At 48.1% G+C, this 26,948-nt stretch overlaps 1 protein-coding gene across 1 annotated transcript; it reads right to left on the bottom strand.

Annotated features, from left to right (window-relative positions):
• Window positions 1-16,973: 16,973 nt before the first annotated feature.
• On the bottom strand, window positions 16,974-26,557 carry LOC104041383 (5-hydroxytryptamine receptor 7). Its single transcript, XM_064450798.1, has 2 exons — window positions 26,014-26,557; window positions 16,974-18,864 (listed from the first exon to the last, which is right to left on the bottom strand). The coding sequence occupies exons 1-2, from the start codon at window positions 26,520-26,522 to the stop codon at window positions 18,093-18,095; spliced, it is 1,281 nt and encodes a 426-aa protein (XP_064306868.1). The 5' UTR covers window positions 26,523-26,557; the 3' UTR covers window positions 16,974-18,092.
• Window positions 26,558-26,948: the final 391 nt, after the last annotated feature.

Genomic DNA, 26,948 nt, shown 5'->3' with positions numbered 1-26,948 from the left:
CCTCCCAGGGAGGACTTCACAGACCCAGTTCAGTGCTGCAGAAATGTCCCATTAATGGTTTTTACCTGGTCATCTCCTTTTTGCCTCTGTTTTCCTCCAGCTCATCTGGGATGAACCAACAGTCCAGCTGGATCAGATGGGGCTGTCAGATACCCAGAAACCACCGTGAGCATCTCCAAGGCATCTTCCTTGTCACAAACATGGACTCATGGTATTTGCAGGCATCCCAGCTTCTGACCAGTGTTTCCCTGGAGAGGAAGGGACAGCCCAAAGGAGGCAGGTGGAGCTGGGGGGGGCATCTGGAGGGGAGATCTTGGAAATCTCTTTGGAGGAAATGGGCTTTTCCAGACCACCAGCACTCAAAGGCAGTCTCAGGTGCCCGAGTGATCCCATTGTGTGTGGTGACACAGGGATGACTGACGGATTCACAGTATTTTGACTAAGTGCTGAACCTCACTTGAATTTTCAGCTTCAGCTTCTTTTCCTCTTCAACCTGAAATGACTCTAATATCCCTATCTTAAGATGCTGGAGGAGGAGGAGGACACATCTGGAAAAAAGGTTTTCAGACCAGGAACCAGCTGTGATTGCTAAATTAGGGGATTTAGACACATTAAAAAAAAAGGCAAAAAGACTGACTGAAAAGCTAAAAGTACAGCCCGAAACATGGCGTCTGCCTAGGGGCTGCATTTTCACCCTGCTTTACTGTGGGCCCATCCAACCTAAGGAGGAAGGGCACTGCAACTAGACCCACAATGTTACTACCTACATGTATTTGATGTAAGACAGCAGGAGATAAGCCAGCCCAAAGCTCTCCCCGTAGGTATCACACCCGAGCTTTTGCAAAACTACAAGCTTGAGGAAGCCGTATCTGGGACAATGTGTGATTAGAAAATGCAAGCGAGGCTGAGCGCAGCCGCTAGCTCCTGCTGTCTCACGGCTGCCCAGGGCCAGCCCTTACAACTGCCATATTAAAAGAGGCTGCTTGAGGTGCCCAAAGAAAATGTTATACTTTCCCTAAGGCAAGTACCAGAGGCACAGAAGGTGCTGCTCAGAAAGGAGCTGTTTTTCTGCTCTTCTGTTGGTCATCAGCCTCAGCACAAGTTGATTACCCGGCTAATTGCTGACCAGATATCAGTGTAATGCTGAGCTATAAAAATGCATGAGTCTCTTCAGGTGAGGGCTCCCACCTGGAGCCCTTTGCCAGCCAGCTGTGGTGGTCCAGAAGGGAAGGAGCTGGGGGAACTGGGGAGTGTATTGACCATGGGATGCTGTAGATTAACGCACCCAGCTCCTGATGTGTCGGGTGAGCCTTGTTAATCCAAGTTTACATTTTAAAAAGAGAATAGGAACTTCCAGGCAAGAGGATTTATACGCAAAGGCTTAACAGTTAAATTTATTCATGGCTAAATGGAGGAGCCCAGAGTTATTAAAGCATGAAATTGCGCCAGTCAATTAAAGTGTCAATCATAGCCAGCCTCATTTAGGAGAGCTGCTTTAATCCCAAGAAAGGAACATTTCTTTTGCCTAGTGAGAAAGCACACTGACTTGAAGTTGGTTTTAGTGAAACAGCTGTTCCTCAGTTACTGTTCGAAGATTTGCCAATTTTTTTTTCTTTTATTTATTATTTTCTGCTGTGCTCCTTCCAAGGTGACTTGTGTTATGCTCAGGTAGAGACACAGATGCAAGTTGAGCTGGAGGTGGAATAACGCTGGTGGGACACACAGCAACCAAACAAACACGAAAACTGATCAATGAGACATTTAAACTGGCAAATATCACAGTTCTGGGACGTCTTTTCCTTTTAAGCATATAACGGATTCTCCTTTTGTTTTTAGAACTCTGCGGTTAGATTATTCTCCTTGTCACTTCATGCAACATGTGTTTGTTTTATTTGCTTTTAAAGCCTTTTTCTCCTCTCTGGGCTGAAATCCCAGAATGCTTACTGCATTAGTGGCATGTTTTTAACAAATGATGACTGTCCTTTGGCCCTAGGTATAGCACAGCTATATAGAGCAAGTCACATACCCGAGCGTAGTGAATGTATAGTCAGGAGAAAAACCTCTGGAGGTGGTTTACCTGGAGATGAATGTAAGCCTTGGTGCCCGATATGATCTTTTATTCCTTCTCCACCAAAGCTCATGAAACAGAGACAAACGACCAAAAAAGGTCTTGGGGTTGGCAGGGAAACAGGAGCACAGGGAGTCCAAACACTTGCCGAGGCTTGCACAATAAGTCATAAGTGGGGCTTGGTAGAGAGCCCAGGTGTCCTGCTGACCCACTGGCATGCTTCATTCCCATTGGTGACCAGCAGCAGGTATTTCACTTGAACTGGAGGTATTTTGGAGGTGGGGGCAGCTTTGGGTGTGCTTCCCAGCAGTGAAGTAGTGGTGCGAGAGTTGACAAGGTTTGTGGGAGGAGGAGGTGGCTGAGCTGCCTTTGCACCGTTCCTATTCCTGCAGAAGGGCCCTTCCAATGCCAATCCTGGCTGTGACACAGGGAAAGGGAAAGCTTTAAGGGTGATTTAAGAATGAAACGCAGGCTGTAAGGCAGCTCTGAACCCCTTTCTGTGGTGGATCACACAAGCTTTGTGGTTATTCATGCACCAGTGCAGCTTCCCGTGGTGAGAGCCCTGGGTGCACCCTTATGTGGTAGGAGTGAGGCTGCTCCCTGCAGGATGGGCTGGCTTAAACTTTGGGGCTTTAAACTAAAGTTGCCAGGGGAGGGGAACCTCAATCCATCCCACTCCTACCAGTTTGATGCCAGTGCCAGCAATAGATGCCCAGAGCCTGGAGAAGGATCACAGGTCAGCCGGAGAGCACCTGAAGAGCAGCACAAAGGGGTTCCAGCCAGTAAATCAGCTTCATCAGGGGTCCAACTTAAATACCTCTATGCAAACACACATAGCCTGGGGAATAAACAAGAGGCGTTAGAGACACGTGCACACCTGCAGGGCTATGATCTTATTTGTGTCACGGAGATGTGGTGGGATGGCTCCCATGACCAGAGTGTTGGAATGGAAGGATACAGGCTCTTTAGGAAGGACATGCAGGGGAGACGAGGAGGAGGCGTCCCCCTCTATGCCCATGACCAGCTGGAGTGCATGGAGCTCTGCCTGGGGAGGGATGAGGAGCCAGCTGAGAGCTTATGGGTCAGGATTAAGGGGAGGGCAGGGACAGGTGACATTATAGCAGGGGTCTGCTACGGGCCACCTTGACCAGGAGGACAGAGCAGATGAGGCTCTCTATAGACAGATAGGAGCAGCCTCACGTTCACAAGCCCTGGTCCTCATGGGAGACTTCAACCACCCCAATATCTGTTGGAGGGACAACACAGCGGGGCATAAGCAATCCGGGAGGTTCCTGGAATGTGTTGATGATAGCTTCCTTTTCCAAATGATAGAGGAACCAACGAGGAGAGATGCTATGCTGGACCTTGTTCTCACCATCAAGGAGGGCTGATGGGGAATGTGAAGCTCAAGGGAAGCCTTGGCTGCAGTGACCATGAAATGGTGGAGTTCAAGTTCCTTGGGGCACCAAGGAGGGCACGCAGGAAGCTCACTACCCTGGACTTCAGGAGAGCAGACTTCGGCCTCTTCAGGGATCTGCTTGGTAGAGTGCCATGAGAGAAAGCTCTGTGGGGAAGAGGGGCCCAAGAAAGCTAATATGGTTAATATTCAAGGATCCTGGACAAATACAAACACAAAAAGGAAGCCTACAGAGGGTGGAAGCAAGGACAGGTAGCCTGGGAGGAATACAGATAAATTGTCCGAGCAGCCAAGGAACAGGGTAGGAAAGCTAAAGTCCTGATAGAATTAAATGTGGCCAGGGACGTCAAGGGCAACAAGAAAAGTTTCTATAGGTACGTCAGTGATAAAAGGAAGACTAGGGAAAATGTGGGCACTCTCTGGAAGGAAACAGGAGACCTGGGTACCAGGGATATGGAGAAGGCTGAGGTACTCAATGACTTTTTTGCCTCAGTCTTCACCAGCAGGTTCTCAAGCCATACCACCCATGTCACAGAAGGCAAAGGCAGGGACTGGGAGAATGAAGAATCACCCACTGCAGGAGAAGATCAGGTTTGAGACCATCTAAAGAATCTGAAGGTGCAAAGGTCCATGAGACCCTTTGAGATGCATCCATGGGTCCTGAGGGAACTGGCAGATCAAGTTGCTAAGCCGCTGTCCATCATATTTGAGAAGTCGTGGCAGTGCCATGAAGTTCCCGCTGACTGGAAAAGGGGAAACATAAACCGCATTTTTAAAAAGGGAAAAAAGGAAGACCCAGGGAACTACAGGCCAGTCAGTCTCAGCCCTCTGCCTGGCAAGATCATGGAGCAGGTCCTCCTGGAAACTGTGCTAAGGCACATGGAAAATAAGGAGGTGGTTGGTGATAGCCAGTGTGCCTTCACTAAGGGCAAATCGTGCCTGACAAATTCGGTGGCCTTCTACTATGGGGTTACAGCATTGGTGGATAAGAGAAAAGCAACAGACGTCTTCTACCTGGACTTCTGCAAAGCATTTGATCTGTCCTGCACGACATCTTTGTCTCTAAATTGGTGAGACACAGATTTGACAGATGGAGCACTTGGTGGATAAGGAATTGGCTGGATGGTCACACTCAGAGTTGCGGTCAATGGCTCCATGTCCAAGTGGAAACCAGTGACAAGTGGTGTTCCTCAGGGGTCGGTATTGAGACTGGTGCGTTTAACATTTTTGTTGGCAACACAGACAGTGGGATCGAGCGCACCCTCAGCGAGTTTGCCAATGACACCAAGCTGTGTGGTGTGGTCAACGCACTGGAGGGAAGGGGTGCCATCCGGAGGGACCTTGACAAGCTTGAGAGGTGGGCCTATGCAACCGTCATGAAGTTCAACAAGGCCAAGAGCAAGGTCCTGCACCTGGATTGGGGCAATCCCAAGCATAACTGCAGGCTGGGCAGAGAATGGGTTAAGAGCAGCCCTGAGGAGAAGGACTTGGGGGTGGTGTTTGATGAGAAGGTTAACATGACCCAGCAATATGTGCTTGTAGCCCAGGAACCCAACCGTATCCTGGGCTGCATCAAAAGAAGCGTGGCCAGCAGGGCGAGGGAGGTGATTCTGTGCTTCTGCTCTGCTTTTGCGAGACCCAATCTGGGTCAGCTCTGTGTTGAGCTCTGGGGCCCCCAACATAAGAAGGTCATGGACCTGTCGGAGTGAGTCCAGAGGAGGGCCAGGAAGATGATCTGAGGGCTGGAGCCCCTCTGCTATGAGGCCAGGCTGGGAGAGTTGGGGTGGTTCAGCCTGGGGAAGAGAAGGCTGCGGGGAGACCTTATTGGGGCCTTCCAGTACCTGAAGGGGCCTACAAGAAAGCTGGAGAGGGACTTTTTACAAGGACATGAAGTGACAGGACAAGGGATGATGGTTTTAAATTGAAAAAGGGTAGATTTAAACTGGATATGAGGAAGAAATTCTTCACTATGAGGGTGGTGAAACCCTGGCCCAGGTTGCCCCAAGAGGTGGTCGATGCCCCATCCCTGGGAACATCCAAGGCCAGGTTGGACGGGGCTCTGAGCGACCTGATCTGGTTGGGGGTATCCCTGCTCACTGCAGGGGGTTGGGCTGGGTGGCCTCTAAAGCTCCTTTCCAACCCAAACCATTCTGATTCTATGATGTTTAGCATGAGGCCAACACACACAAATACCAGACACGCATTAAAGAGCTTTCACTTCACATTTGGGGGATTTAGGAATGGTCAAGAAGAGATTAGCCTCATGCGCTGTGGATATAAGCCCCTGTGTGCTGCTTTGCTGGGTGGTTTGAGATGTCTTCCAGGAGCAGGCTTTAGCAGTACAGATGCAGCCTGAGTTTTCCCACCTGGGCAGGCACCCTGCCTTGCCCAGCCACCGTGAACCATCAGGGACAACCCGGATAATCAGGCTTTGTGTGTGAGCATTGGCTGGAAGCTCACATGAGAACATAGATGCAAGTCCATACCTCTCTTTCCTCCCCTCCCTCCCCCCCCAGGTGGCATGCTTGGGGTCTTGGGAAGGGCGTGTAAACTAGTGTCCTTGCTCTTCTGGTCACCTGTGTGCAGCAAATGGCTCAAACTGGAAGAGGTGAAGGGGAGAGGAACAAAGAGATTGTCTTATAAGAGGAGACAAAAAGATTTTTGGCATATCCCACTGAGACAGTGACAGCGAAGACATCACTGATTGCTTGCTATAAATATCCTAAGCAGGGACTGCAAAAGGTAAGCACTGGAAACAAAGAGCCATTTCATGGAAGGATTTTGCTGCCAAACTGGAAACTCCCCAGGCCTTGCGGTGAAGGGATCCAGGCTGGGATAGAGAGGGGAGATCTTGGGCATCACAGTTGTTAGGGTCTGAAAAGCTCCTGAAAGGGAAAAACATGGGGGAGGTTATTCTTTAGATTGGCCTTGATACACCCGAGAAAGTGGCTGTGTAACAAGGTGTCTGTGAGGACCCAGGAGGTCCCTCCAGTCCTCCGCCCCTGCCTCCGTAATGAAGATAATAGCACTTCATGCCTTGCAGGGGGATGAGAGACTGAGTACATTGCAGAGGAAGAACACTGAGGTGCAACAGTGATTGGAGCATTATATATACCTGAGACAGTTGCATCTAGCTGTAATTTGCAGTATTAAAACCAAGCCTATTTAATTACTGGGTTGCAGACTATTTTTTCCTGTTCCCACCTGCCGTGAGATATTGTGAGGAAAAAAATAGCACATGTGCAAAGAAAGCCTTAATAAAAACTTCAGAGAACTGTAAGTGGGTCTCATCTCTGTAGGTATCAAGGTACCTTTTATTGGTACTAAGAAGAAATATTCCAAGGCTGGCTGATTTATTGTCCAGGTCCTCAACTGGAACATTTCTGTCTTAGTTTTGGCAGTGAGAACAAAAGTACTAAGCGTAAGATGTCCACATTGTTTTTCATTTTGCTGATGGATGTTTTGACAGCCGAGAAACTTGTTGTCATGATATATTTTTTTTTCTATCACTTCTTTTTATAGGACATTGTGGGGTGGGGAGAGAACTGAACTTCCCATCAGCCAGTGGAATTGTGTCGGTCAATTTTTTTTTAAAATCCCAAATAATGTCTTCTCAGCTTTCTAAAAGCCGTGACAGTTTTGAAATATCACCGACTTAATTCTTGTGACATGCAAAGTGGGGTGTGTGTGTATTTTTAATCACTGACTTTAAAAAGTTCACCCCTGGTTCAGGATGACCTTGTTTGACTCCGGCTGGACCCTCCTGGGTCAGCTTTGACCCTGATTTGTCAGGTTAGTGAGGCTGAGTAAGCTAAATTTGCCAGCAATGAGTCTTAAAAACCAAGCAGCCATGTCTTTTGGGCCAGTGCATCATCAATGGGGAAAGCTGACGTCCCACAGCCCCTCTGGGTACTTTTAGATGGCCAGCTAAGCATTTGTGCAGCTGTCACGTTTGAATTAAACCAATAAACTGCTCTAAAGGGCCACTTCAGCCCAAGATCTTGAGCTGGGCAGAGGGGAGGGCGAAGCTCATGTGCTGGACCAAGCCACTCCCTGGGTATCTCAAAATACAGAAGTAGGTGGAGGTGCACCCATAGGAGACCCAGCAGTTGCAGGATGGATGCTATGGTCTAGTGCATCAGCTTCATCCCAGGTCTGGCCCTTCAAGAGTTTCCAACAAGCACTGAAGTACTCACAGTTTTCCCATCAAGGACCCGTCTTATTTCACTTTACTTTTCTGTGCTAGAAATTGCAAGATTTCTAACCCATTTTATGGTCTGATTTTAGTGGCATCACTGACACAGACCATGGCAGTCTCTGTATACGTGGGATTTCTGAGTCATCACCAGACAATTATGCCAAGTGTTCTGACCCAGCTTTCCAAGACATGGCTACAGCTCTGTTATACACAGACAGGCAGCATTCATCTATTCAAATGCAGATACTTCCAATGTAGACATCTGCTCTGAGCAAGTCCCTCTGAACTGGAAAGAAACAGTCAGTTTAGGGTGGAATTAATCTCATCCACAGCAGACATCCACATTGGGTCAAGAGAAAAACTTCCTAAAAGTGTTTATTTCTCCCCAGCAATGGCAATGGGAGCACTGACTACCTCAAACATAAGGGGGGATCCAAAATCAGGTGATATGAATTCACCTGTTTCCATGGTCCACAGAGAATTTTAAATTGAACCTCAATGAAGAGATGTGTTTTGGTGACTCTGGGTACCACAGAAGCCAATGGAGATAAGCTCTGTGTCTTGATACCGCAAGGATTTGGGAATCCATTGCTGGTAGGGCCTGTGAAATGTAAAAGAAAATAGTTTTCTAGCCAGTCAGGTTTATATTCTTTTGAAGTATTTCCTGAAAGAAATTCAAGGAAATGGCTAGTCTTTTATGTCTAGACATCATACCCTATATAGTTCTGATCCCAAAGTGCTCTCCTGGGAATAGGCTCTAGGAAGAGACGGCTCCATCATGCTGTGCTGTGACCCAGAAGAAGAAAGGGAGTACAGCCTCTTCAAAGAACTGCAGCTCGTGCCCTTTAGCTCCTTTTTGCTCTGCTGAATTATTCCTGCTCTGCTAACAAAGCCCATTTGGACTGCCTGAACTGAGTGCCTAAATTCCGCAATATGGGATGAGCTCAGCCACGAGAGCTGTGAGGTGAAGCGCAGGTTGTGACTGACACCTGGGCAAGCCATGGTATGAGAGGCACTAGCTCAGATGCACAATATGTGCGTGCCAGTTCTTGCATGGGGAGGTTGCCAGAAGAATCTCTCCCCGGGCTTGACATTCCCTAAATATTGTCTTGCAAAATTATCCATCAGAGCACGGGCTGTTTTGGGCAGCAACCCGCGTACGGCAGTGGCCATGCCCAAGGGTTTCTAGCCTTTAGATTTGAGCACAACCTTTTACTTGTCACATTTGCGAAGTATTACTGGAGTAGGGGAAGGCACGGTTCCCCTCCCCTTGCCTCCTTTTGCAGCTGTATTTTGTGATTTAGGAGTCTTGGTGATAGAATTCAACCCTAATAATGGGATCATGTTGATGTATTGATTTACTCTACATCTGATGGTTGTACTGCTTTATTCTTCTCTGGGCTCAGTAGTATTACTAGTAGTTCATCTTTGTTGATGTGTCTTTCCTTGAAGCTTTTTAAAAAAATATATTAGTGAGTTTCATAAAATATGTGCTATATAAAAAAAATGAGGTGGAAAGGTGCTACATCACACTGATTTCAAAAAACAACACACATCCTGAATTATTTGCTTGATTTTCTTTCCCTGATCTCTGCTTCTTGCAGCATTTTCTCACAGCAATACCTTTGCTTTCTCTGTAACACCTCTCTTACTCCTGTAGTATTTTTCCAACTGCAGATGCACCCCTAGATTCATTCTGGAAAAGGTATTATACAGTGTCGCTTATTAGAAAACAACCTTACATTGTAAACTAGTGGGGCAGGAAATGTCTGAATTAATTTTTGGAGGGTCTTTGGGCTAAAATCTTATTGTGCCAGGGATTTTGTGGTTAGGGCCAGTTTTTCAGAACTGTATTAGGTGGCCAAGGAAGAGAAAAACTTTTTCTTTCCAACATTCTTTAATGTTTTTTAGTGTTCCTGTTGTCAAACAAAGGACTCCTCGTCATTAGACACTTTTAGTCAGTTTTCCCTTAATTGCCAGTGGAAAAACATAAAGAAGTGAGGCTGAACAACAAGACAAACTTTAGGAAATCTGTCTACTTAATGGGATTGGTAAGTAACCTGTTATTTTGGCATCTGGACACATACATGGGTGGTAGGCAACACGGTCCATACCTCCCGGGGACAGATGCCTCTTTGTGACCGTACCAGAACCACTTTTCTTTCTCCCAGAGTGGCATGAGCAGCTCCTTGCAGAGATGGGCACTGCCTGTAACAATCTGCTTCCAGCTACTTTGAAGGCAATTTCATCCCTTGGTTTGATCCTGCAATCCCAAAGCCCATGCTAATTACTCTTAATTTAGATGACGTGTTTGTTTATTTATTTATAATGTTGCTGTGCAGATGCTACAGGCCTGGCTTTATGATGTGAAGGTTTGGCAGCCTTGAAGACTCAGAGGGTCTCTGCACCCCTCTCCCAGCAGTCTTCCACCGTACCAGGAGGACATTCTGTCCTGCCCTGGGTCTGAGAGCTGAGACAGCCCCAAATCTGATCCAAAGTCCTGTTTGAGCTGTTTCCCCAAGGACTGTTGTGCTGGCAGGACCACGGACACACGCACAGGTGGGCAGGAGGGGTGGGTGAGGTGCCGGTGGTCCCCAGGGTGCTGGGTATTGGGGCTGCACCGCAGGACCAACGCGCCTGCAGGGACCGTTGAACGCATCAGTCTGCTCGCACGCTGGATTTGTTCTTGCTAAAGGCTGTTGGCATTTTGATGTCTTTTGAAGATATAACAGAGAAGTGAGTCCTGAGAACTGACAGCACTAAACTCTGATTAATGTCTCCAAGGAGCTAGATAGTCAACCAGAGCCGTTTTCTTTAAGCTGCATCAATTTCCATATGTAGCTCAGTTTTTTTTTTTTTTTTTGACAATGCTGTAGAAATGTGGTCCTTGGAAGAGGCGTGGTTTGTTGTGAGGAATATTTCTCTTTCGGCCTTTAAAAAGAGAGCTCCCAAAGCTCTGTTTAAAGATCCCAGAATATTAATTTCCATAATAATTAAGAGGTGACTGGCCCACACACTCCCATGCAACCCATGCCTGAGGGTTCAGGTCCTCAGCTAGGAGGTCTGCACACAGTCTTGTGTGAGATGGGAAGGAGTATGGCAAGATGAAGTTAAATACTGGTGGAAACCACAGGTAACCCCCACGCAGCTTTGCTAAGACCATAGCCATGCCCTGTTATTGCTTCTTATTTACAGAGAGCATCTTCTAGAGATGTGGCTGCGGTTCATCTGGGTATGTTCACACCAGGCACATGATATAAACTGCTGCCCAAAGCTTCAGTGGGTGAGTTAAATGACTGAGGCATTTCACAATCTAAAAATGTACATTTGGTGTTCAGATTGTCTGCATTCAAACAGAAAAAATCTCAGGCTTAAAGCAGAGTCCGCGTGAGCTGTGCTAATGACTTACAAGCACACGGCTGTGTTGTCATGTACTGTCACCAAGTGCCTGGCATTTGGCCACCCTCTTCCTCCATTTTTTTCCTATTTGCTTCGTTAAGAGACCACTGACCATACTCAAAGGGCCAGAGGTGTGAAGCTAGGAGTGGCAGAGAGGCTGAAAAAGTGGTTCCAGATAATGCAGTTTTTATACATCCTTTCTCATCCCCCAGAAAGAGTTAATTTTCATCGTCTTTTGCATAGGCTGGAGCAAGTATTGCAAATTTCCAGCTATCTACTCGCACTGTGCACACACATCACACACACTCTGCAGCCTATAAAGATTTTGGGTTTTTTTAATTGCTAGAGCAGCTCTTTGGCAAGCTGTGCAGCAGCAGACGAGTCCTGCTGCTGCTGTCCAAGGTCCATGTGCTTGGTGGGGGGAGAAGGAAAATGCACAGTGCGTGTAGGGTGCCCAGATCTGAGCCTGAGCTTATCTGAAATAGCCTGGGATGTGGCTGCCTTGGAGTGGGGGAGAGGTTCAGGGCTTAGGCTCAGCACTTTAATGGGTGAAACACCACAGGATTAGCATGTAAATCCTAGGGGCTGAACTTGGTGTAATGGTGTGCCTACATCCTGACTCTGTCAGTGTCCATGCCCCCAGGATAGCAGCTCTTTCTGCCTGCCCACCCAAGAGGCTTTCTGCCAGCTGTCAAAGGACATGGGGCTCAACCAAGTTTATGAATATCACCTTCCGTCAGGTCGGATGTCAGTCCCTCTGTTGGTACGGGCTGCAGAGAGAGCTCCTCTTCCACTTAGACTGGGAGACCATGCCATGCTGCACCTCCACCTTCTCCACATCCCCTGCCCAGGGACCCTATTCATGTCCATCACCAGTGAACACTACCCTGGTCAAATTACCACCATCTGTGAGCTGTTCCTTATGCCCTGGGGCCAGCTGCTTTTACAAGACCTCTTGGGTCCACATGCTCCATCATAGAGCCACAACACTGGGGTTATTTTTCCATCCACAGGAGATGCTGCCTTCCTCCTTCCTGCCCCCCTTTTGTTTCACGTGATACTGTTGTCACAGGGAAGCAGTTGTCTCAAATAAGAAATGTGAAAACAACCCAGATGGGAATTTTTGTATGTTGTAAATGGGTGCCCACCTGGATGACCAAGGGGCCAAGTGCAAGGTTCACCTAGGGAGAAGTATTGAGGCAACAAAAGAGAGCTAAAGAAAATTGTCTGTTTGCAAGATGTATTCAGCTCTTCACAGAATAAGGCATTTGTACAACATCATCTTCCAACTCCCACTTTCTTCTTGAGTTCTTCTGAAATTGTATATTTTATGTGAAAGATCTGGTACTCATTAAAAGGAAGGAACCGCCTGAGCAGAGCAGAGTCTGCTCCCTTCCCTGTGTGCCAGTGCTGAGAAGGGCTGGAAATAGCCACCTGTTGCCTTAATTACATGCCACAAGATGACTGTATAGGGGTGGCTTGCCCAGTTATTTGGTGTTATTGGGGTTTTGCTTAAGCTCTATCTCAGAGTGATGCCCAAGATGGAGAAAAGGAGTAGAGTGAGGCAACTGAAAATCTCGTATGGTGACTATGAAATGTGTCCAGATTAAAATGTCAATAAAACAAAGGAAAACCATTTCTTGCATAAGACCACAATGGAAAGTGTCATGTGGCTGACTTTCAGTTTTATTAGCCATGCAACTTAAATGATACTAGAAGGTTCAAAACAGAAGGAGCTTTTTCACATGGCAGGTAGGAGATCTGTAGATTGTCTAGTTTCCCACTCAAGCTCCTGTAAATATTTATCATCCATATTTTCTGGCAAGACAAATAATCCAATTCATAGAATACTGAAATCGGAAGGGAAACCTGGAGGTCACTGGACTGACATTGTGGTCAAAGCAAGCACAACTTCAGCAGTAGATGGGGTTGCTCAAGACCTGACCCAGTTGAAGTTTGACTATCTCCAAAGACGATTCCCCCACCTTTCTGGGTGAATCTGCCTCCATCTTCACTCTAATCCCCCTCAAGGCAGTGTCTGACCACCGTTAGTCCCCCCCTCACCCCTGCTCTGCCAGGTGCCCCAGCCTGGGCTGTTACATGGGGTTATCTGGTCCCAGATGCAAGATTCGGCATTTGTCTGTGCAAAAGCAAGGGGTTACACCGAGGCTTGCACAGAAACCACATCTAAGCAGGGACTTGCCTGAACTAAACATGGTTGCATGCTTTAAAGAAGTGGAGTGTGGGAAGGCATATATCCAGACTGCCCTTGTTCTAATATTCTTCCCAAGGCATCTCCTTATCTCTACTGTTGGTGAAGGACTCAGGGGCTGGATAGAATTTTTTATTTCAAAGGGAATAATATGGTAGAGGTCTACAAAACCATAACTGGCCTGGAGAGAGTGAACAGGGACAATCACTCATTCGCCTTCCTAATGCAAGGATTAGCCAGAGCCTAATGAGCTCAGCAGATGGCACGTTCAGAGTGAGTGAGAGGAGATAGTTCTTTACCCGAAAAGTAATTAAATTGTTGACCTCATTGCCTCAAGATGACAAAGTAGGAAAAGCATAAGTAAGTTAGAAGAAAAGCACCAGTTATTAAACTCTACAAGAGCACTTCTGGCACAGCAAGTTGCTGCACCTTTAATTGCTGGGCCAAGGAAGGATGCACTAGAAATACCACAACAAATTTGCTGAGTTTTAGTCTATCATCTCTAAGAATCTGCCAGTGGTCTCTGCTCAGTGTAGGATCCTGGGCTAGATCAGCTTCCAGTCTGACATGGTGCAGCTGCCTTAGTATTACATTGTCATTGGGTGTTGGTAGAGATGGCAGGACCCAAGTGGAGATGAACATGCTGGGTTTGCTGAGCTGTCCGTGCAAATCTCCAATGCTCATCTCCCTCAGCCAAACCCATCCATAAAAGGCTGACTTCAGAGAGCTGGGAGGTTTCACGCTCTTTGGGAAGAGACACGCAGTCTTTTACCGCCTTGGGCTTTTTGTTACGTCTCTAACTGATCTCGCCTGGCTTTGCTCAATGGCCTTATCAAAAACTTCCAAACTCCAGATGAGGTGGCCGTAGGGTTTGTCAAAAGTGTCTTTTCTCCCCAGATCGCTTCTGTGTGTGTATTTCCTCTGCACATGGAGTGGAATAAAAAGCTGACTTGAGACCTACTCATTTTATGCCTGAATTAGTTCAATTTTCTCTGCCCGAGGCTCCTCATTCTTCTCCATTGTGTTGCTGTGAGTCTGCTGGGACTCTCATTGCCCACGAAAGTTTCTCTTATCCTCCTAAATTGACATTTTTCTCCACGAGCTCAGATTTTTACCTAAACATGGACTCTTACAGAGCTAATTTCTCTTAAATCTTATATAATTTGGTTAGGCACATGCCTGTGCACTGAAATAAGTTTCAAAATGGCTCAGATTTATTTTAAGCCTTTTTTTTCTGATGCCAAATGCATTGACTCCTCTCTGATTAAAAAAAAAAACCCAGAACCACAGAGTATTTTCAGCGTGAGTTAGCGGCTCATCTACAAGGATCTTGACTGGCTTAACTAAATGGTTGGTGCTCACTCGTGTGTGGAAAAGGCCTTGGTGTCTTTGGATGCACATTATTTAGGTTAAATAACGTAAACACAATTTAATCTTGGAGCGTTAAAAAGCAAGAGTTTAAGCTGATGTCTCACAGCTTGAGGCAGTAACTACTGGAAAAACCACGCAAGCTATCTCATTATTCTTTTGAGCAAAATATTTTGTTTCAGTGATGCTATTATGTTTAAACATTTTTGGGTGCAAACTTTTGGAATTGTTTCTGGGAACACAGCTTCTCTTTTAACACAACTACAGCTTAAAATGAAGATATAAGGAAAAAAATAAAGTAAATCAGCTAAGCCTTGAGTGAAGCAAAACATTCAATTCCAAGTCAAAGAAAACATTGATTTTTAAGACAAATGAACCATTATGCTTGATTCCTTGCTTAGGAGAAGTTTGGGGTTTGTATTGTACAGAATCATATTCTTTCCCCTACTCTTTTTCCTCTGGAAGAACCATTAAATCAGGGAAAAACAGTATTTATACGACTTCATTTAAAAGGCTCCAACACTGTTTCATAGCTTGTCTGTAGAATACTTCCAAGCAGTGCTAGAAATACCATCAGAATAGGGATGTTCAGTGGAATTAAACAAGACTATGACTTTTGAAGCAAGTTTAAGAACCTGTAATACAGAAAATAAGTAAAACCATGCCACTGTGACCTTAGGCATATAAATATACCGCAGTAGAACAAACCAGACTCTTTTGTTATGTGCTGAATATGAAATGGACTGTCCTGAGGCTTTCACAGCCTGACAAGGCAGTCTGAATTAGCAGCTGGTCAGTTTTAATCCAGACAGCCTTGTCAAAAGGGCACCGTTAGCTCCATGGCAGGGAAGGAGCTGGGGGAGCCCAGGGAGGAAATCAGACCCTGCAGCAATTTCATGTCCCCGTGACCAGCTGCTGCTAAAAGATTGTGGCAGAGGAGACGATGGCCTAAACTGTTTTCTGGGAGGAAAGGGGTTGTTTTTGATAACCAGGTCCTGACACGGGCAGTCAGACCATACCCTAGAGACGTGGTGTGCAGGGACCTGTTGTATGGGCTTGGGAGCAGAGGCATCGTGAGGCATCGCAACCAGGCTGGGGAAGAGTGGTGAGTAGCAAGGGCAGCAAGGTGAACATACACCATCAAGGGAACGTAGCGAGGTTGTGGCAAGGTTTAGCACCAGTTCACGTGGCAGCAATGTGAAAGCAAGACAGTGAGGGCATGCTCATGCCTTCTCCTGCCTCATTGCGTCAGTGGGGTCTCTGGTTTGCATGAAACAAGACCACAGGGCATCTCAGGGTCACCACTCACCTTTCCCTGGGCAATAGCATCTGTCTTTGGCAGAATGGTGGAGGACAGGTCCTTATGGCTGACATGGACCCTAGGCAGTTCAGCGAGGCTCGATTGTGTGTTGGTCCTGGATGGGAGTATGTGACTGTAGGGCTGCACAGCAACCTCTGAGCAGTAGGGGCTGGGATCTGAATGTGGCTGCAAGGCATGAAATGCTCTGCCTTCAGCAGACAGCCTGCTTCTGGCACAGGGGGCTCCGGCAGCCTTGCACAAGCCTAACATGAACATACAAACCATGGGAGATAGATGGAAAACTGTTAATTGTCTTAGCAGCATCACTTGCTGGTCTACAAAGAGCTCCTGGGTAGGAGAGCAGGTCAACAGAGCTCCAGCTAAATCTTTGTGATCCCTCTTGACTAGGTCCTCCTTCAAATCTCTTTACTGTCTGACCTTTAAGCATGTCCGACTGGAGACCTATGCAACAGCTACGACAACCTCCCCTCATCCTATGTGCAATTCTGGCTCCAGCTGTGAGGACATGATCTTGGAGAACAACTGGACATCTTGGTGTTCCCGTGCCCAACCTCCTTCAGTCCTCAGACTTGAGCCAGTTTCTGTGCTGTGAATCCCCAGTCTAAACTGGAGACCTTGTTGGGTGTCACTAGAAAAAGCAAACGTAAAAAGAAACATCTGATAAAAACAGGGGAAGTGAGAACACAAAAGAGTTCACAGGAAAAACTTTGCTAAGCCAAACCATGCCAGCAGTCAGCCAAGACATCCAACAGCCAACTTAGCTATGCATGGAAGCATCAAACTGCATGACGTTGCAAGAGTTGCAAGCCCACCACCACTTATACGCTCTTGCTTGATAAGGAAAACCTCTTGTGAAGGGAGGGCTAGAATCCCTCTTCCCAAACTTCTGAACAGTCTGGATTTGAGAAGAAAACCCAGGCAGAAGATGTTCAAACAACTGACCCCATGGAGCAGATATCGTCTAGAAACCAGCAAGGGTTTATGGGGCTGCAAGACAAGGTTGATGCACCAAGGCTGGTCAAGAGCAAAGAGGACTGCAAGAAGACAAGTCCCACCACCACATAAAAGTAAAGAAACACTTTAAAGTCGAAGTGAGCAATCTACACCAAAATAAGGAAACCAGACCTCCTTTTTTTTTAGTTTTTTTTTTTTTTTTAAAAAAAGCATACATCGATTGGTGGCTTGCTGGACATTGTACTGAAGCACCGTAAAGCTGTCAGAGAAATATACTTTTTTTCTGTTGTCAACCAAAGCGTGCTTTTATGGAGTCAATTAACCACAGATTATGAACACACATCACTTTTCTGAGAATGAATTACAGTACAACCCAATAAACGTCACTGTCTTTGCTCGCTGGTCATTGCCCTGATGAGGAGCCCGTTGGACTTTTCTATCCAACCATAAAGGAAACTTCATGTTCATTTGTGTTTCGTTCTGCAAGTGTGCCTCTTTCAAGTGCTGCAGTGCTACAGTGTGAGGGGAAATGGGGTCATTGGCATTACTGCTCTGACGTGCATACCTGGACATGAGCCTAGTGTGTAAAATGCAATTACATTGGTGTAAAGCGTCCGTGTAAGCTGCGATGTCATGAGTGCTTGGATCTACAACCGAGCCTGTAGCTGCTGTCATTTTTGATACAGAATTGCAGCCAATGTCATCTTTACATGTTATATTGTGTGCCCTCCACAGACCTTAGAGCCCTTTTCAAAGATGGAGAGCCACAGTCTTATCAAGTTTTTAGGGCTGGGGTTTTTTTTGGGGGGGGGTTGGTCAGAAGGGTTGCTTTTTTTTTTTTTTTTAAAGAGATGGGGAAACTGAGGCACAGAAAGGTGTTGTGACTTGCCCACAATCGGTGGTAGACCTTGAACCTCCCGGTCTTGCTCACGGCTGCTCAGCTCCCACCTGGGACATGGTGAGAAGAAAGGGCTGCCCACTTGTTCCCAAGGTGAGGAGAACAACAGCTCCTTCGGGGGAGCAAGGGGGTGGGCGATATCTGGCAGGACGATGTCACGCATGGTTTCTGCCAGCCCCAAGAGGCAAAAGAAGCAAGGAGCCTGAAATGGAGAGGCAGGAGTTTGTTGGTCAGGCACTGAGCAAGAGGACGTGGCTCTACAGGATGCATTCGTGCCGCTCTGTGGCTTTCAGGGCCTCGTGCATGCTGGCGGCGGAGAGCCTCCTGTTGATGTTCCTGTACCTGCACCTCAGGAGGTTCCAGAAAGTAGTCCTCAGGTCTCGGTTAAAGAAAGCATAAATCAAGGGGTTGATGAGGGAGTTGGTGTACCCCAGCCAGAGCAGAGTCCTCTCCAGCCGCAGGGGCATGCAGCTGCAGCGGATGCCACAGATGAAAGGCCGAGCCGTTGACATCAGGAAGAATGGAAGCCAGCAAAATGTGAACGCTCCCACGATAATGCCGAGGGTCCTGGCTGCCTTCTGCTCCCGTTTGAAGATGGAAATATTCTTTCGGTCTTGCCGGAGCAGTTTGGAGAGCGTGGCACATTCCTCCACCGCTTTGGTACGCTTGGAGCTCTGGTGGCTCCGGCTGGAGGCCTCTAGGCAGTAGACGCCCTCCTCTTCATAATGCTTGGGGAAGTTCATGAAGCGGTGCTTCTCAGCGCTGACCTTGGCAGCTTTGTAGATCCGGCTGTACATGACGAGCATGACCGCCATGGGGATGTAGAAGGCAACGCCTGTGGAGTAGACTGTGTACCCAAAGTCCTGGCTGATGAGACAGACTCTTTCCACAGTGACGTTCTTGGCCCAGCCAAAAAGAGGAGGAAGGGTGATGGAGGCAGACAGGAGCCAAACGATGAAGACCATCTTGGCCATCAGCTTCCCATTTTGTCTCACGGGGTATGTCAGTGGCCGAGTGATCCCCAGATACCTGGAAAAGAGAAGATTTGCAAAGGTTTCAGAGGGTTGTGAGGTGTGAATGATGCTGTTGGGTGGTTTTCATTCCTAATCAGGAAAATTTTGGCCCTGAGTGGGGACAAGATGTCAATTCCCCAAACGAAAGTGTTCCCAGAGACATGCAGCTGCAGTATCTCCTGCAGCAAGCGTTTCACAACGCTTCAGCTCTCTTGCCTAAGCACCCTGTTCCCCGCTGCTTTCTTGCAACCACCCCATGCATGACACGAGATGTCATTTAACCGCTGAGTGCAGTCTGAGCTCCACATGGTTTCCTGGGGAGTAAAAATGCTTTAAAAAAGCTTCATTTTCCACCAGAACTAGTTTATACAGAGAACATGCAACAACTTCCAGCCGTGGCATCTAACCTACTCCAGACTGCCGCCCACCCAAGGAAACACCCAGGAGTGGGATGGGTGAGCCACAGAGTAGTACTTGCACCAGGATATGTGAGGACTGACTCCAGATGACATTGAGACTCATACCAGTGTTTAATGGGAAGTGGGACAGAGAACATCTTTCTCCTATTTGTCCAGGCAACTTGGAACTCAAGGAGGAAAAACAACCTGCAGCTGAGATGCCCCTGAGGCAGCATGTGAGCAAGGAGCAATCTTGCCTTTGGGGAGGCTTAAGGATGTGTCTGGATGGGCACAGAGGGCAAAGCTAGTGATCGGGTGATGGACGGCAGCGCAAGACTGACAGCTGTTGACTTACACCTTCTTTCAGCTCACGGAGTCTGTGTTTGCATCTTGCAGCACTGGCACCCATGGGAGACACTACTGTCAGCAGCACACCCCATCGCTCCCCTCTCCATCTGGCCTGCAATATTAGGACAAACCTGCGGGGTTCCTGCAACTTCTACTGGAGATGACCGCTAGAAACTAAGACAGGAACAAGTGCCAGCTGCAAACAGCTGGAGCAGTCTGCTCCCTTGCACGGCCCATTGCCCTGAAGTGATGTCCAGCCCTCCCTGGGGAAGGAAATGAGAGGAGCTCCGAGTAGGAGACCCCCAAAGCATGTGGTGACCCACAGATTCACAAATCCTGATGCCTGGAGTTAGGAGTCACCTTGTTAGCTTGACTGAAAGGAGCTGGAGACCGCATCACCCATCAGCTCATGCTTAGACTGCGGGGTGTAATTTTGAACCATCCCGAGTCTTGATTGAGAGGGTTCTGGTGACTAAGAAATTGTGTCAACTGTCGGTAATTTGCAATTGTCAACTAATAAAACAGTAGGGAGCTGGCCACTGTCAGCCAATGTTCCCACTGAAAAACTTCTGCCTCCTATTCAGTCTCAATCAGTCCAGCAAAAGCCTCCAGCTGTCAAATGGATTTCTTTTATGAGACCCTTTTTGATTCAAAGCCGCCCATCGCCAGAAATTTCTAGGTGTTTTTAGACAGGATCACATCACCTCTTGTTTTGGTTAAGCTGCGCCAGTCCAGAGGGGCAGTGAGAACAGTAGCGGTACGGATACTTTTTGCTGAAAGCTTTTCTAGGGAAGAATGGGCTTTTCTGGCAAAAGCAAAATGTCTGCAGAGAATTTTACTTCTCTTGTATAATTATTTTTTCCTGACAATCAGTCTCATTGTAGGTATTAGGAGATTTTTTTTCTTCCCTGATTATTTCCCTTTTCCAGATCCTCTCCCAAGACTGGAAGAAGATGGAAATAAAACAAACAAACAAACAAAAATCCAATTCCTCCTTCCCTCCTGACTGCTAAATAAATTCAAAGCCCAAAGTATTTTCCCCTGACTGCCTGATGAAATGAATTTTAATTCATTCACTGAGTTATTCTTTTCCTGTTTTACTCTGTATTTTTTTCAGCTGGCGTTAGTCACAAAAAACAAGGAAAACTCTCCACAACTACCTATGCTGCTTGAACACCCAAAAGTGGCACAGGCTGAAGGACGACTTTCACAGATGCAAAGGCCACACCACCTCTCGGGACAGGGCTTTTAACCCCATCACCCCAAGGGGGCCCTGTCTGTGGAGGAGGAGACTTGGTGAGATGGACAACAGAGCTGGGTTTGGTGCTGTCCTTCCAAAACGTACCTTGATTGACTCCTTCCTGCCTGGGCTGAGCACAGCGAGAAGTGATGAGCTTGGCTGGAAGACCAGGACTCAGAGTGACGGGTGGGAGCGGGTTGGAGGGATGCTGCCAAATATCCCTCCTGCTGTAGGAAGGGGCTTTGGAGAGGGAGCAGACTTGATGTCCCCTAGGCTGGGAGAAAACCATGCCCTGCTGTTGCATCTCTAAATTCTGTACCCAAAAAAATCACTCCTCTGTATATCCAAGCCAAGAACTTTGCAAACTAATATATGCTGTGGTGTGTGATATCGTTTATTATGCTATTACTGGGTTTTCTTTAGAAGCCGATCCACTTGGGATTTGCTGAAACTTCAAGGAATTTACACGCTAGCCAAGCAAAATGCACAGTGACAAGATTTTAAAAGCAGGCAAAGCTGACACATTTCATCTGCGGGTGCCTTGTGCAGTCGCTGCTGGAGGAAATGGGGCCGTTTTGAGGTCTTTGCTTATAATTTTGATGAGAGCAGGAAGACCTCAAAATAGGGCAGCAATTACAGTAGTGCAGGAAGTGAAATTGCACGGACATGCAATGAAATTCAAATCTAATTCACTTGCTTTGATTCCTTTTGTGTGTGTGTTGTTGTTAATCAAGTTTAGTAGTAATCAGATAGCAAAAGCAAATTCCCCGAGCAGTGATTTACCGGAGGTTTGTGTGGATTTGCAGGACCCCCCACTGTGCAGCGCTGATTGTGTAGCCACTCGTTCCTTGTGCAATAAACTCCATCCACATCCTCGCTCCTGCGGATGCCTGGGCAGCCCGAGCCCTGGCTGTGGGGTACGAGGCCTGACCCAGGCTGGGCTCCGCCATCAACCCCACAGATTAGCCAATTCAGTTCATTTTTTTCTATGCTTAATGGTAATCATTGAATCCTTGTGCTGGGGATTAAAGGATATAGAAAACCAAAACCTCTCCAAGGTGCCTGTCTCCATTCTGCAGCTGGCAAACTGGGAAAGGACAAATCTCTGCTCGCACAGGTTGGCTGAGCGCAAATTAGCCCAGAATTAGCGTTTCCCAGACCCCTCTGTTTTACCAGATTCCTATGCCTCCTCTGGGCCAAATTTAAGCTCTGTACCTTGCGTCCAGGCTCACGCTGTGCCTGCCCCGACCTGCTGAAGGAGAGGAAACCTCCAGGCAGAGGATGCAAAGGGCAGCTGGAGGCTGCAGCTACCTGTGGCTTCATCTGCCCATGCCCTAAGCCAGGGCTGGTGGGAGCATCCCAGGGATGGATTCCAGCTCACTGGAGATACAGCGCAGAGACCCACCTGGCCTGGGACGTGTCTGGACGAAGGACACGGGAAAGGCAATCCAGCAAAAATCTGTGCAGGTTTAATCCCACTGACCCTTTCAGGAACCATCCTTTTTATTAAGAACAATGCCAACTCTGAGCATATAATCTGATTTTGGATAGAAAATACCTGCCAGGGAGATGGGAGAACCCCAGCAGGGCTGCCTGGGAAATGGATGGAGGCTTTTTCCTCTACTAGGAAATCCTGAAGTGATATGTGGGGTTTGGGGAACTTCTTTTGTCAGCTGCTTGGCATTTTTATGGAGAGCTTCATCAAAAGCTGAAGAGCCCAAAGGCGTTTTTTGTTGTTGTTTTGTTTTTGGTTTGTGGCAATAAAGAATCCATAACGTTGGCAGGCTTTTATTTAAGAAAAATGTAAGAGAAAGATGGATGTTTCCAGCATTTTTTCTTTTTTTGATTTAAAAGAAAATCAATCAAAACCCCCGTCAGACAAGATTAGTTCTACCAGCTTCAATCAAGAGGCTTTTAGAAAGTGCACTGCATTAATAATCAATAATAGCAGCCTCCATTCTAATAGTACTTATCATCTTGGGCAAACCAAGCATCTTTTATAGCTAAGCTAACCAAAATCCTGGACACTTCAGCCATCAATAAAAAACGCAACCTCCTCTTTCGCAGAAACAGGCACCTGCCTGACAGCGCTGACGTTCAGGACAGAACTGGAAGAGATATTTATATTTCCAAGAAGCACCAGTGCTGTTCCTCATCTTTCTTGCAGGGCAGGAGGAACAGCTTGCCATCGTCACTGGTGGAAATTTCAGTTAACACCTCACTGAGATGACCAATATCTCTTTTGGAGCGGGTGTTTCAGGCTCTCTGCAAACTCAGCTATCATTTTGCTTTGTATCAGCACAGAAGCTGAAAAGCATGCTTGGAGATGTTTCCATTAGGAGCTCCACCAAAATTCCTGCCCACCCCATGGCTGAGGGGGAGGTGGCGATCCAGGCACGGTCCTGGGTCTGTGCTCTCCCTCAGTCCACCTCCACCAACTACCTTGTGGGAGCAACAAGGATGATGGGTTGACGCGGAGCAATGATGACGACTTACAGGATGCTCACGATACGGCCGTGGGGCAATCCACACAGCTCACAGCCTGATCCTGGGGACCATCGGGGCAGAAAGCAGCAGGACAGTGCCCTCATCACCTACTCCTCCTTCACGCATCAGAGGACATCCCAATTACTCCTGTTCCCTCCTCAAGCCCCCGTACAGACTGAGCCTGCCAGCCCCCATGCACTCTCATCATGCCCTTCCTCCCACCCAGAGCTGAGGTGGGCACTGCCAGGAGGGCTCTCCACGCCCTTCCTTCTGCCCTGCCAGTCCTCCTTCCCCCCAAATTACAACCTTTGCTCTTTTTCTCTCTTCCCTGGCTCGAAAAGCATCTTGGGCAATCGCCCTCTCGCCACTCAACTTCCCCATCAGGCGTTTGGTGGGGAGGGATGAAGGTCTGGGAGCAAATGGTGATGTTGCTGACCAACTGAGCTCCCAGCACGGCACGGGCCCTGTGAAAGCACACCAAAGAACAAGCCTGTGCCAGAAGACTCAGGCTCTGTGTCAGCCTCTTGTATCACACTTTTTTTTTCCCCCCTCCATCACCCTGCTGAGCGGTCTGAAGCACAGAAAGGTCAAGCCATTGTATAAATGCACCCTGCAACCTGCTCCCTCTGTCATTTGTTATGCTGCAACTCCCCTTTCCCCTCCAATATCCAAAAAGGACAGCAGGGTTTAGCTTGTCCAGCACTTGGAGATGTCGCAGGAGAGCCGAGCAGGTGCTTGAAAGCTGCATGAGATGAGGCAGGGGACCATGTGCCTATGGGGTGGGATGGTTTTCCCGCTCTGCAGCTCAGCGCTGGCAGCATGAGTTTTACAGCAAGGGCCTGAAGCTGCTTTGCTCTGGGGCTCCTCGGAGCCCTACCAGGTTCATCTGGGTGAGCTGGCCAGAGGTGCTCCCCCAGAGAGGTGGGGGGGACAGAAAAATTATACCCACAAGTGCCTCCAGCAACACCCAGTTAAAAGACATCCTCCTTGGCTGTGGGTGCAACTTAGAGCAGCCTTGGGGCTGCTCTCCTTAATCCAGGGATTACAGTTACACAGCGGCAACTCCTGCCCACCCTGCTTCCCCGGTGCCTTCCCTACGGCCCTCAGCACAGCCCAGGATTTGGCTTCAGCACATGTGGATCCCCCCCCTCAACGCTGGTGTCCCACACCTCCCCAGAAACCTCCTGCCTGGTTCCATTCCAGCAGGGAAAGACAGACCAACATCAACCCCTGTGCAGCATCCTTGGATTTTGGTCTGCTCACGGGAGCAGTGACACTGGGCGAGAGAGATGCGGTGAACGAGCGGAATAAATTGCCATGGATTTTGTGGAAGGTCTGTCCTATTTTTATGCACGTTTGGAAGAGTGCTTCTCCAAGGAACAGGATGGGTGGGATCAGTGGGGAAGGGAAAGGGGAAAAGAAGAAGTTTTTTAAAGCAAAGGCTATCTGATTAGTGTGTAGCTGCTTCCCTGCTCCTCACTCACCAAGAGGCAGCACTGACATATTTCATTACCGCATTTATTCTCTTCCCTCTAACAGAGACGGATTTCTATCAGCTCTAAATACACCTGCTTTTTTAGGAACAGGCTTTTTATTAAAACAAAGCAAGTTCGGCAGCAGAGCTGGACCTCGTCATGTGGTCTGGGAGTGATTTTGCTTTCTAACCAGCAGCCCTGAGCTGATCAGGGCCGGGAAGCAAAAGGCAGCTCACAGGGGAGCAGTGGCTGGCAGGGGTGAAGGTTTCAGAGCAGGAGTTGCTGTTTGCTTGCTGGGGAATAACATTAATCACCAGCAGCAGGATTTTCTCTGTCCTTTCTGCTTTGTCACCCAGTTTCACACCTGGGGAGGGCGGGAGGGTGCCCAGAGAGGTGGTATAGCCGAAGGCACGCATCTCATCGGCTGTCTCCCTTCCCCGAGCTCCTTGTCACAAACCAGCCTGGCTCAGCGGTGCCAGCGTAAAGCCAAACCAACCCCTGATAAAGCCAGAGCGCGCGTCAGATCTGGATCCAGCCCACCAGCTCGTCAGCGCAATGTCCCTAATGACGCAGGCTGCTATAATTAGACCCACGGGGGTGCTGACTTGCCCGAGCCTTGCCAGTTTGCCAGGCAGGCTTAGCCTTTCTCTCCCGACCCCAGGTGTGGGAGCTGAAGCCAACATATCCTCACCAATGCATGCACTGGGCTAAACCAGGGATTTTTGGGGACTTGGGATGGGGTGGGGGAGTTACCAACATCCTTAGCCAAGGCCAAAATCCAGGCAGCAGCAGAGGGTCCCATAGGACTAGGCTCCAGAAGCTCCGTAACCTGGATTTTCAAAGTGCACGTGGTTATTTCTTTTTTGTTTTGTTGTATCATTTTATGGTCCAGTCTCCTTCTGTGGGGAAGGCCAAGTCACGGGTCTATCCTCTAGGCTCTGTTCCTCAAGCCAAGGAAGAACAATGTGAAGCAGCTGCCTGGAGGAGGAGGACTAAGCAAGTAACTTAGAGAAGTTACTTGAGAAAGCACCTTAAGCTCAGCTCCTCCAAAGACACCTAATTCATACAGAAAACCCTCAGCAACCCCGTGTACCTGGAGAGCACGTGCAGGAGCACTAATCTAACTGGGAACATGATTCTCGTTGCCCTCAACCTCCAGAGACTCCCCCATATTTGAGCCCACCTGAATTTATGGCAGGTGACTTGACTTCCCTTACCTGTCCACGCTGATGATGCACAAGGTCATGATGGAGGCGGTGCAGCACATCACGTCCATGGCGATAAACACATTGCAAAAAACCTTCCCAAAGAGCCACTCTCCCCCCACCAGGTCTGTGATGGTCACAAAGGGCATGACAGCAAAGGCCACCGACAGGTCTGCGGCTGCGAGGGACACCACCAGGTAGTTGGAGGGCTGCCGGAGCTTCTTGACAATGCACACGGAGATGATGACCAGCCCGTTGCCGGCGATGGTCATGAGGATGATGATGGAGAGCACCACGCCGATGACAATCTTCTCGGTGTCCCCATAGAGCAGGATCTCCTCGCCGCAGTCTGTCGTGTTAGTGAGGTTGGAGGACAACAGGTCTGGCTCGGCTGGGACGGAGGGTTCCTCAGTCATGAATGGGTTTGGGAGCGATTTCCGTGCCGGGTGCTGCTGCTCTGCGTTCTCCACAAAGAGAAGATGGTGCTCCAGAAACCGCCTGGGGCTGGCCCTTAGCAACATGCTCTGAGCTCACCGCAGCGGGCAATGGCACGAGTTTTCTCCCAGCAATGACACCTCCAGTGACAAACCAGAACATTTTATCACAAACAGGCTAAGAAAATAAAATATTCCCACCCCCACCCCATCTCTTGCCTCCCAAAGCTGCGGCTGGATCTCACGTGCTCAGCAAGAAGCCACTTCATAAGTCTGCTTGAAGACACACAGTTTGCTGGAGGATGCTTAGAAAAAGCTCGTCCCCACTTCTAAAGAAGCACGAGCTGCCCAGTCCGCCTGCACCGGCTGCCTGATCATCTGTGTGCTTTTCCAGAAGGACAGATATAAGCAGCCGACCGTCACTGCCCACGTTATTACGGGTTACTGCCGAGCTGTGCGGCTGGTCTTGCACTTCTCTGGTGCATCTGTACATTTAAATCCCCTGCAACTACA

Source organism: Phalacrocorax carbo, chromosome 4, assembly GCF_963921805.1.
Source record: "Phalacrocorax carbo chromosome 4, bPhaCar2.1, whole genome shotgun sequence".
NCBI lineage: Eukaryota > Metazoa > Chordata > Aves > Suliformes > Phalacrocoracidae > Phalacrocorax > Phalacrocorax carbo.
The sequence above is the reverse complement of the archived record's forward strand: the minus strand, read 5'-3'. Positions and strand labels throughout refer to the sequence as shown.